Consider the following 12,500-nt stretch of genomic DNA (forward strand, 5'->3'; position numbering starts at 1 on the left):
CGGCAAACAGTTTCAGTTTCAGTTTCAGTTTCTCAAGGAGGCGTCACTGCGTTCGGACAAATCAATATACGCTACACCACATCTGCTAGGCAATTGCCTGACAGCAGCATAACCAAAAACAGGCCTAAAGTGCATGCTTATATATTTGTGTACCTATCAGAGTGGATTTCTTTTTACACAATTTGCCAGACGATGACTCTTTTGTTGCCATGGGTTCTTCATCTGTTTGCCAAGTGCGTGCTGCACACGGGACCTCGGTTTATTGCCTCATCTGAATGACTAGACACTCAGTTTGATTTTCCAGTCATACTTGGGAGAAAGGGCGAGAGTGGGAATCGAACCCACGCCCTCACAGACTCTCTGTGTTGGCAGCTGAGTGTCTCAATCTTTCTGCCTCCTTCCTATTGATGGCAAACTTTCCGTTTATCTCTGTTGAGAGACTGAGTTATCTATGGCAAACTTTCTGTTTATCCATTGTGAGAGATTTAAGTTATTGATGGCAAACTTCACGACCATCTCTGACTGCTCGGCTGACACCTGGTGGTGGTGAGGGGAAGGTACAGAGTTATCTATGGCAAAGCTTTCTGTTTATCCATTGTGAGAGATTGTTATTTATGGCAAAGCTTTCTGTTTATCCATTGTGAGAGATTGTTATTTATGGCAAAGCTTTCTGTTTATCCACAGTGAGAGATTGTTATTTATGGCAAAGCTTTCTGTTTATCCATTGTGAGAGATTGTTATTTATGGCAAAGCTTTCTGTTTATCCATTGTGAGAGATTGTTATTTATGGCAAAGCTTTCTGTTTATCCACAGTGAGAGATTGTTATTTATGGCAAACTTTCTGTTTATCCATAGTGAGAGATTGAGTTATTTATGGCAAACTTTCTATTCATCTCTGACTGCTGGGCTGACACCTGGTGGTGAGGGACAATACTGAGCTATTCATGGCAAACTTTCCGTCTATCCACAGTGAGAGATTGAGTTATCTACGGTAAACTTTCCAATGATCTCTGTTGAGAGATTTTGTTATTTATGGCAAACTTTCCATTTATCTCTGTTGAGATATATATATAATTACATCAACATCATCTCTGTTGAGAGACTGAGTTATTTACGGCAAACTTTCCGTTAATCTCTGTTGAGAGACTGTGTTATTTATGGCACTCTTTCTGTTCATCTCCGTTGAGAGATTTAGTTATTTACGGCAAACTTTCCATTCATCTCTATTGAGATTTTGTTTTTCACGGCAAACTTTCCATTCATATGCAACTGCTATACTGATACCTAAAGAAGGATGATACTGAAAGATTTAGTTATTCAGGGTTGTCAGATGAATACGAGGAATAATGGTAAGATAAGAAGTTGAAATGGTTGGGTGTATTGTTGAGTTCATATTGCTGTGATTGTTGTCATCGTGTTGTTATCATGCCTACTGTCCTTTTATATACTATCATCATCATCATCATTGTCATTTGTCAAACAAAACATTAGAATCTATGGGAAATCACCTGAAAATGTTTCACGTTAATAAACGACAGAGATACATAAATGCTTGCCAGCACAAAGACAACTCAAACTGAATGAGGATTATTTTTGTACAGCAGCTGTATTCTCACTCATTCCTTTTTACTTTGTTGGCTTTAGCCTCTTCAGTTCCTCATTCGCTAGCATTTTCAAGGGGGTATTTTTGATGACGTTGTGTGCATTTTGTGCATGAACTGTGGCTTCAACAGTGCACTCAGCTGTTGTGGGGCTTGTCCACTGAAACTGCAGTGCAGCTGCACCGATGGGGTACAAAGTGGGGTACAAAGATTGTTTTACAAAGTGTTGATTTTTTTTTTTTTTTTTTCAAAAACTGCTGACCTCGTTGAAAAGCCTCATCATTTTCATGAAGCTGGCTGTGTCTCGTTCCTCTCCCGTGATGCTCTCGATCTCAGGTTCGATTCTTTTCAGGAACATGTCCAGGTTTTCCAGCATGGCAGTGACCTGAAATGAAATCAGAGAGTGTGTCATTTGTGTTGTCTTGTTAGGGGTGTGTGTGGTGTGTGTGTGTGTGTGTGTGTGTGTGTGTGTGTGTGTGTGTGTGTGTGTGTGTGTGTGTGTGTGTGTGTGTAAGAGAGAGAGAGAGAGTATGTGTGTTTGTGTGTGTGTGTGTGTGTGTGTGATACGTTGTTATTTGTTATTTATTTTTGCGCTGTACACTATACATATCACCAGGGTTTTTTGGCATTACTTTTTGCAGTTCTTGTAAAGCACCTTGAGCGTTGGAAGGCCCTACACAATTTTCCATTATTATTATAAACACTATCATCATCATCATTATCCATCATTCATCTCACCTGGTCAGACACTTGTATGTCACCTGGTCAGACATGTATTTCACCTGTACAGATGTGTATATCTGCTGGTTAGACAGGTACATCACCTGGCCAGACAAGCCTCTCACCAATATCTCACCTGGTCATACAGGTATCTCACCTGTACAGATGAGTATCTCCGCTGGTCAGACAGGTACATCAGACAAGCCTCTCACCCATATCTCACCTGTTCAGACATGTATCTCACCTGTACAGATGAGTATCTCCGCTGGTCAGACAGGTACATCAGACAAGCCTCTCACCCATATCTCACCTGGTCATACAGGTATCTCACAATGTGTGACAGGCATCTCATGAGGTCAGACAGGTACATAACTTTTATCTTAATACTACTATTACTACTACTACTAATAATAATAAGAAGAAGAAGAAGAAGAATGATAATAATAATCATAATCATCATAACTATAATGGACATTTATATCTAGCACATTTTTTCCAGAAATACTGCTTCAAAGCGCTTTGCATTTTGGCCCCGCCTCCCTTCCTTCCCCCCTCCTCACCTGGTCAGACAGGTATACAACTTGTATCTTAACAACAACAACAACAACAATAATAATAATAATATAATAATAATAATAATAATAATGATAATAATAATAATAACAATCATGATAATAGTAATAGTAACTGTAATGGGCATGTATATACGCCTCAAAGCGCTTCACATTTTCCTCCAGAAACACTGCCTCAAAGCGCTTCACATTTTCCTCCAGAAACACTGCCTCAAAGCGCTTCACATTTTCCTCCAGAAATACTGCCTCAAAGCGCTTCACATTTTCCTCCAGAAACACTGCCTCAAAGCGCTTCACATTTTCCTCCAAAAATACTGCCTCAAAGCGCTTCACATTTTCCTCCAGAAATACTGCCCGCCTCAAAGCGCGTCACATTTTCCTCCAGAAATACTGCCCGCCTCAAACCGCTTCACATTTTCCCACAAAGCGCTTCACATTTTCCTCCAGAAATACTGCCTCAAAGCGCTTCACATTTTTGGTCCCCGCCCTCCCTTCCTTTCCCCCTTCTCACCTGGTCAGACAGGTACTTGGTGAAGGTCCACATCCACTTGCTGGCGTAGGTGGTCAGCACCTGTTTGATGGGCTGGACGTCCACCCGCAGCCAGCCCACGCAGTGGTAGTCGTCAAAGTTCTCCACCTCGTCCCTCGCCGTCTGCAAGGGACAGGTATTGTATTGTATTGTATTGTAATGTATTGTATTGTATTGTATTGTATTACTCTTTTTCTGTCACAACAGATTTATCTGTGTGAAAATCAGGCTGCTCTCCCAAGGGATAGCGCATCGCTGCACTGAGAGCGCCACCCATTTTTTTTCTTTTCTTTTTTTCCTGCCTGCAGTATTTTATTTGTTTTCCTATCGAAGTGGATCTATCTATAGAAGTTTGCCAGGGACAACCCTTTTGTTGCCGTGGGTTCTTTTACATGCGCTAAATGCGTACTACAAACTGGACCTCAGTTTATCATCTCATCCAAATGACTAGCATTCAGACCACCATTCAAGGTATAGTGGAGGGGCAGAAAATACTGGCAACTGTGCCACGATTTGAACCAGTCGCGCTCAAATTCTCTTGCTTCCTAGGTGGACGAGTTACCTCTAGGCCATCACTCCACATAATGTTGTACTCCACCCTCTGTGTGTGTGTGTGTGTGTGTGTGTTTGTGTCTGTGTGTGTGTAAAAGTTCTCCACCTCATCCCTTGCCATCTGTATGGGACAGGTAATGTTTACCTCACCTGTGCATATGTTCATGTGTGTGTGTGTGTGTGTGTGTGTGTGTGAGAAAGTTCTCCACCTCGTCCCTTGCCATCTATATGGGACAGGTAATGTTTACCTCACCTGTGTGTGGTGTTTGTGTGTGTTCGTGTGCGTGTGTTTGTGTATGTGTGTGTGACTGCATGTGTGTGTGTGTGTGTGTGTGTGTGTGTGTGAAAGTTCTCAACCTCATCACTCCAGAGCAGAACTAGTTATTGCTACATGAACTCAAGTTAACACTTTCTCCTGCAATGCCACACAAGTCCTGTTACATCACAAACAAAGCGTGAAAGTGTAACAATGTAAAAAAAAATATATATATATATAAAAAGTTCACTTAATCTTATCTGTATATGTCCTGACATCTCATAATGAAACCTGTTAACACTCACCCTGTATATGTCAATCTCATTGTCGAACTCATCCAGAGAGGGGACATTACTCTTCTCCCGATCCGTTGCTCCTTTGGGTGTCAGGAATGTCCGCTCCGCGTTTTCGTACACCTCTGCAGACATGGCGCTTCTTGCAGACGAACCCCTGGGAAGAGGAAATTTTCTTCCTAAAATTACATTTAAGTAACATACTTACTGTGACCCACTAGTGCACACTCCGGCAGGGGTCTGATTCCTGTCCTGTGCAAACTACTACCCACCTATGCGGAGAAAACTAAAGTAGCTACGGCCGATAACCTCCTGAAGTAGGTTACCTCCCCTTTGCATCCCTGACTAGCACCCTCTTTTTTCCGGCAGCCATCTTGACTCCTGTTCCTGTGCTCTGCATACGGATAAGTTTTTTTCGTATTTTCTGTCTGTCTATCGATTCTTTGGCGCTCTCGTTTTGTATCTGATGATGAATCACAACAACAAAACAAGGGATCGAACTCAGAACAAGTGGGTGAGAATCCAGCACTGCAACCATTCAGCCACCACACCAGACGGGCGCAATAGCCGAGTGGTTAAAGCGTTGGACTGTCAATCTGAGGATCCCGGGTTCGAATCACGGTGACAGCGCCTGGTGGGTAAAGGGTGGAGATTTTTACGATCTTCCAGGTCAACATATGTGCAGACCTGCTAGTGCCTGAACCCCCTTCGTGTGTATATGCAAGCAGAAGGTCAAATATGCACGTTAAAGATCCTGTAATCCATGTCAGCGTTCGGTGGGTTATGGAAACAAGAACATACCCAGCATGCACACCCCCGAAAACGGAGTATGGCTGCCTACATGGCGGGGTAAAAACGGTCATACACGTAAAGGCCCACTCGTGTACATACAAGTGAACGTGGGAGTTGCAGCCCATGAACACAGAAGAAGAAGAAAGCCACCACACCTGTCACACACAACAAAGGAACGAACCTGGAGGCCTGTGACGATCTGTCGGTCTGTATGGGGGGTTGTGGGACTTGCTGCTTGTCGATGCGGGTCACACGAGTGCTGCGCAGAGGGTTGGGGGTCAGCCGGCCGTTGAGGAAGTCCTCGAAGGTCTGGTTGACGTCTTGTTGCCACAGGAAAGCGTACTCCTTGAACTCGTCCAGCAGTTTCTGACAACAGACGAAATGGTTTTCTGAATCATCACACATGGAGTGTTGGCCTGGTGGTAACATGTCCACCTAAGAAGGAAGTGAGAGAGAATCTGGGAGCACTGGTTCGAATCCCACAGTCACCAGTATTTTCTTCCCCATCCACTAGACCTGAAGTGGTGGTGTGGGAGCTAGCCATTTGGATGACTGTCTTCTTGCCAGATTGTGTGAAATACTACAAAGGAAAGAAATCTGGAATCAATAAAATCTATATTTGCCCACGAAATTTTCTTGCTTTATCACATTCAAATTACCAGTAAGAATTAAAGGAGTTTTCTTGATCACATAAGCTGAACTTTCTGGGTTTTTTAATGTTAAGTAAAATGAAACATCTACATTAAGCTCAATATGACATAAAAAAGCCAAAATAAAATGACAGAATAAAACCCCTGTTTAATTTTTTTTTAACTACACTGTTTATGTACAAAAAAATTAAATCCTACATCAAGCATTTATGTTTGAAAGGCACAACAGTCAACTTAAAGCATCAGACTTTAAATCTCAAGGTCCTGGGTTTGAATCTCAGCCCCAGCATCTGGTAGGTTTAGGGTGGAGATTTCTTCAATCTCCAAGGTAAACATCCATGTGCAGACCTGCTCAAGCCTGATCCCCCTTCCTGTGTATACGCATGCAAAAGATCAAATGTGCACATTAATGATCCCAAAATCGGCATCAGTGTTCACTGGGTTACAAAAACAAGAACATACCCGGCATGCACATCCCCCAAAACAGACTATGGCTGCGAATTCGGCGGGGTACAATGTATGTATAATAATCAATCATGTCAGACAATAACCACCAGGACAGCAGAGGAGACATCTGCTGTCCTGACTATCTGGGCAGGAATTTAATTATAGTGGAGAGTGTCTTCCCCAAGTTACATCCCCACTCTAAGGCCCAAGAGGGTTTTAGGACAGTCGACGTTGGGATGGTTCCCAAAGGCCAACTAGTCCTCAAGGCTGCAGCGCTAAAAGCCAGTGCAATCTTGCCTCCTAATTTCAGACTCATAGTCCTTCACAAAAGACTCAGCTGTGAATGACTTCCCACCGCGGTGGAGAAACCAGTCATGCAAAAGCCCACCCATACACACAAGTGAGTGTTGAAGTTGAAACCCATGAACGCAGCTGAAGAAGAGGTGAAGCATTAATGCGTCAGTGTCTTCTTCTTCTTCTTCTTCTTCGTTTGTGGGCTGCAGCTCCCACTTTCACTTGTATGTACACGAGTGGGCTTTTATGTGTATAACAATTTTTTATTCCACCATGTAGGCAGCCATACTCCATTTTCTGGGGTGTGCATGCTGGATATGTTCTTGTTTCCATGACCTACTGAACACTGACATGGATTACAGGATCTTTAACATGCGTATTTGATCTTCTGCTTGCGTATACACATGAAGGGGGTTCAGGCACAAGCAGATCTGCACGTCTGTTGACCTAGAAGATCGGAAAAATCTCCATCCTTTACCCACCAGGCCCAATTACTGAGAGTCGAACCAGGGACCTTCAGATTGAAAGTCCAATGCTTTAACCACTCAGCTGTTCCGCCCATCGCATCAGTGTTAAGTTCCCATGACGCCATACCTTGCATTCCTCAGCATTGTCATCCACAAGCTGACTGATGTCTGACAGCAGCTGTTTGACTTCTTCATCGGCAGCAATGTAGTCCTCGTAGGAACCCTGAAAAAGAAATCAAACGCATGCAGAGAAATCTGTTGTGACCAAAAAGAGTAATGCAATACAATACAGTACAATATTAAGATTCTTTTATCCACTCTGTTTACGTATACCCAGATTCAAACACTTGACTGTTGGCCACCGTTCGTTCTCTGTCTCTGGACCTTGTAATTGGAATGAACTTCCTCTTTCGCTTCGTCAGGTCTCCACACTCAGCTCTTTCAAGTCTGGCCTTAAAACCCACCTCTTCCCCAAATAGCCTCCCTTCCCTGCATCTTCCTTGTCTTCAGTTGTTTTTGTTTTTGTTTTTTGTTTTTGTTTTTGTTTTGTTTTTTTCCAGTGTTAGAGTTATGCATGCGTTTGAATGACGTGCGAAAGCGCTTTGATTTGTCTCTGCACAAGAATCAGCGCTATATAAATATAATAATAATTATTATCATTATTATTATTATTATCATATAACCCTGAAAAAGGAATCAAGTATGTAGCTATCATGTACTTCATCAGCAGCTATGTAGTTCAGGGAGTCATTTTTATTATATTTTATTAAGACGTCTTGCCATAACGCATATTCTTTAAGCTCTAAAGGAAGGAAAACTAGCGTACCTTGGGTCCAAGCATCTTGACGAGGCGCCCCCTGGCGACAAAGGCCGACAGCCAACCAGAGACCAGCTCCTGCACGCTGATGACGGAGGAGGTCTGATCCAGGGGGGGTCTGAAGGCCACGCTGTTCTCGATCAGCTCCAGGCGAATCGTCAGCACTGGCAGCATCCTCTCCTCATCGTCATCATCCTTTTCGTCGCTCTGGGAATGCAGTTTAATAATAATGATGATGAATACTTTTCCAGTCAAACTGGTGAGAAAGGCAAAGAGCAGGGTTCAGGAGGTTGTGGAAACATGAATATACCCAGAATGAACACCCCCAAAAAACTGAATATGATTGGTTTTACAGTCAGGTTAGAAATAAACTGAATAGCTGATTTAAAAAGTGAAGAAATGAATGTGTCAGTACAAGCATAAACAAATAAAGTGTGCATGCAAGATACATCCAGTAAATCTTGAAACTTTGTTTAAATATATATATATATATATAGGTAAAGAAAGAAGGAAAGGAGTGGATGAAATTAATGAACCAAACAGAAAGCTAGCAATTCATAATGTCATGATTTCTATGAAACAGAGTACAGCTTTCAACAAAATGACAGGCTATGCCTTCATCAACACGATCTGTGTGAAACAATTAAAAGGGTAAAATATCTGGGGCTTTCCAAGACATTTGGGATCATTTCTCCAAGTTCCTAAGACCCAGCAAAACTCTTTTCTGGTTTTCTAGGTCTCTTTCACTCCTAGCTTTTTCTCAGCTCCCTCCCCCCCCCTCCCCCCCCACCCGCCCCCCTCCACCCCCTTCACATGCAAGCCATACATGTACACTTGATTTAAGGATATTCATTTTTTTTCTTTTGTTTTATTTGCATATATGCCTAGTTGTTGGTTTTTGTTTTTATTTCTTTTTTTTCAGTTGATCATTTGTAAATAAAACATTGTGTAGAAATGCAATCCATAATCCAAACTTCAGTTCATTTTCGATGGTTCAGTTACATCGAAAATGAACAAAATCCATTATCAAAACATTTGTTAATTCTTGGTGGCTTTTACATAAAACATTGTGAAGCAACAAAATCCATGATTCAACCTTTGTTAATTCTCAGTGGCTAATTAATGAAAGATTGAGAAAGAACAAAATCCATGACAGAAATTGTGTTTGGTCTTGATCATTGATCGTTAATAAACAAAACATCGTGAATTAACGAAACATGACAATCGATAATGAATAGAATACATCATTCAAACTGTGTTCATTCTTGGTGGTTTATAAGTAAAACATAATCAAGGCACAACATCCAAAAGACAAAACTTCTTTGTTAGTGTCTTCACCATTCCTTCAGTTGGTTTCTGTTCTTTTTTTTCTTCTTTATTTTCTTTTTTTGTTATTTTCTTTGCAAAGGCAATCCTTTGATGCAAAGGATATTCCGTGGCTAAGCAAAATATTCCACACAAACTACGAACAAACCTGCTCACAAAGCATGTCTCTAACCTGTGACGTTAGCAATCAGCACCCAGACCAAGGCCCTGATTAAAGCACACAGCAAAATTCCCTCCATCCCCACACCGCTGTCATACAAATTCCTGTCCTACACTGAAGACAAGCCTCCCCGCCCACCCCTGCTCACCACCCACACACCTCCACCATATTACTGTATCACACACGCACAGTGCAAACCTGCCTACCCCTCACCACCTCCCTACAGCTTCCCCATGTCCTGACACTCCCCTCCTCCACTCCCCCTCAAAGCAAAACCCCCCACACCACAACCTCCACCCTTGTTTCGCTCCTCACTTCCCCCCCTGTACCTTTTCTCCCCCCCCCCCCCAACCCCTACACCCCACCAGCACTTTTGTTCAACCACGAGAGGCAACCCTGACTCCCTCCACCCCCTCTTCTCTTCCCCTCTGCCCCCTCCCCACCCACCTTCAAGCCCCCTATCCTCCCATCCCCTCCCCCTCTTCCCATAAACCAAGCCCCCTCAAAAAAACAACCCTGGCCTCCTCCGCATAATTCCTTCCTTCTCACTCCGCCCTCCTACAAGCACCCTCCACTCCCTACCTCTATACTCCCTCTTCCCCCCTCTGCCCTGCTTCCCCCTCTCCCCTACAACTCCCCCCTCCCCCCGCGCCCGCCCCCCTCCCCCATCCTATCCCTCTGCCCTGTCAAAAGCCCAGCATCACACACTCACACCTACACCCATGATGACAATCCACATGACGAAACCCTGAGCCTCCTCCTCCCTTGCCTCCCCATTGCACTCCCTTCCTCTCCCCCCCTCCCCCCAGCCTATTCAACCTCCCACTCCCCCTGTTCCCTTTCCCATTCCACCAACCTCCACCCCTTCCCACTGCCCGTAAAAAGCCAAGCGTCACACACACACACACACACACACACACACGTCCACCTATCATTACATCCACAATGTGCGACCCTGACCCCGCTCCTCATAACCAATCCCCTTTCTATTCATCCATCCATCCATCCATCCACCTACCTACAACCCCCTTCCCCTCCCATACCCCCTCTCCCTACCTGCCCCTCCTCTTCTCCCTCTACTCCCCCCCCCAACCCCCTGTCCCCCCCCCCCACTCCCCTCCCACCCCTTGAAAAGCGAAGCGCGTCACACACACACCTCCACTCATGATGACAATCCACACGATGCAACCCTGGCCCCATCCTTCCTTCCTTGCCTCCTCTCTGCACTCCCTTCCTCTGCTCCCTTCCCGCAACATATCTACAAGCTGCACCCCCTCCAAAAACACCTCTCCTTCTGACACCCCCCCCCCTCCCCGGCCCCCACCCCCCTCCTTCCCTCTCTGCTCCCCCCCTCCGCCCCCCCCCCTCCGCCCGGGCCAGTCCTTGAAAAGGGAAGCATGCACCACACACACCTCCACCCTCGATGACGATCCACAGGTCACAACCCTGGCCCCACCATCGTTCCTTGCCTCCCCTCTGCATTCCCTTCCCCTCTCCTCCCCTCCCCACAGCCCACCTACAACCCCCCATCCCCCTCCCAAACCCCTCTCCCTTCCCCTCCTATCCTCTCTCTGCTCATCCCCCTACCCCACTGCCCACCCGCCCCTCCCAACCCCCTCCCCCCCCAACCTCCCCGCCCCCCAGTCCCCTGAAAAGCGAAGCGTGGCACACACACAACTCCACCCATGATGACAATTCCCACAAAACAACCCTTGCCCTTCCTTGCATCCATCTCCTCTGCACTCCCTTCCACTCTCCTCCCCTCCAACAACCCGCCTACAACCCATATCCCCTCCCACACACCCCTCCCCATCCTCTTCTCCCTCTGCTCCCCCCTCTCTTCCCCCTCCCCCCACATACGCCCCCTGAAAAGCGAAGGTTCCCACACTCACCTCCACCCATGATGACGATTCACACGACGCAGCCCTGGCCCCATCCTCGTTCCTTGCCTCCCCTCAGCACCCCCTTCCTCTCCTCACCTTCCCATCAAACCTCCTCCCCCCCCCCCCCACCTTCCCCTCTGCCCCTCCTCTCCTCCATCTGCTCCCTGTAACCCTCTGACCACACCTTGAAAAGCGAAGCATGCCACATACCTCCACTCATAATCATAGTCCACACAATGCGGCCCTGGCCCAATCCTTCCTCTCCCTTCCTCTCCCTTCCTCTCCTCCCCTTCCACTCCTTCTGCCCCCCACCCCCACCCCACCCCCCCATGCCCCCCCTATCCCCTCCCTGAAAAGCGAAGCGTGGCACACACACACACCTCCACCATGTTGGCCTGTACCAGGGTGTTGAGCATCGTGCGCAGGCTGGTCAAGGTGGACTGCTTCAGCCCGTCCAGAACGATGGCGTCGATGTAGTCAATGTAGTCCTGCCACGCCGGGGACGCCTGGCTGATCTGCACCACCTGGAAGACAGGAAGGAAGAAAGATGAAGGAAGAATAAAAGGTGGGGAAAGAATGAAGGATGCGAAAGCATAAAAGATTGGGAAAGAAGGTGGGGAAAGAAGTTTCAGTTTCAGTAGCTCAAGGAGGCGTCACTGCGTTCGGAAAAATCCATATACGCTACCCCACATCTGCCAAGCAGACGCCTGACCAGCGGCATAGCACAACGCGCATAGTCAGGCCTTGAACGGAGAAAGAAGGAAAGAGGGAAAAAAATGAAAGAATGAAAGGTGGGGAAAGAACGAAAGATGGAGAAAGAGTGAAAGATGGCTTAAGAATGAAAGATGAGGGGAAAAAAAGAAAGAATGAAAGGTGGGGAAAGAACGAAAGATGGAGAAAGAGTGAAAGATGGCTTAAGAATGAAAGATGAGGGGAAAAAAATGACAGATGGTGACGACGTAGTCAATGTAAAGTCCTGCCAAGTCGGGGACGCCTGGCTGATCTGCACCACCTGGAAGACAGGAAGGAAGAAGGATGGAGAAAGAATAAAAGAAAGGAAAAGAATGAAAGAACAAATGGGACAGAATGGAAGACGGGGAAAGAATGACAGTTGGCTGGGGACGCCTGGCTGATCTGCACC

The 12,500-nt window shown here is 45.7% G+C and overlaps 1 protein-coding gene across 4 annotated transcripts in view; it reads right to left on the reverse strand.

Annotated features, from left to right (window-relative positions):
• Window positions 1–12,500, reverse strand: part of LOC143291635 (uncharacterized) — a 171,379-nt gene that overhangs the window by 132,211 nt on the left and 26,668 nt on the right. For all 4 annotated transcript variants that reach the window (XM_076601603.1, XM_076601604.1, XM_076601602.1 and 1 more), the window contains 7 exons: window positions 11,740–11,883; window positions 8,000–8,197; window positions 7,301–7,396; window positions 5,497–5,681; window positions 4,536–4,680; window positions 3,405–3,545; window positions 1,864–1,986 (listed from right to left, as the gene is read on the reverse strand). In XM_076601603.1, the coding sequence (XP_076457718.1) occupies window positions 1,864–1,986; window positions 3,405–3,545; window positions 4,536–4,680; window positions 5,497–5,681; window positions 7,301–7,396; window positions 8,000–8,197; window positions 11,740–11,883 (1,032 nt within the window). The remainder of the gene's footprint in view (window positions 1–1,863; window positions 1,987–3,404; window positions 3,546–4,535; window positions 4,681–5,496; window positions 5,682–7,300; window positions 7,397–7,999; window positions 8,198–11,739; window positions 11,884–12,500) is intronic.

Source organism: Babylonia areolata, chromosome 17, assembly GCF_041734735.1.
Source record: "Babylonia areolata isolate BAREFJ2019XMU chromosome 17, ASM4173473v1, whole genome shotgun sequence".
Taxonomy (NCBI): domain Eukaryota; kingdom Metazoa; phylum Mollusca; class Gastropoda; order Neogastropoda; family Buccinidae; genus Babylonia; species Babylonia areolata.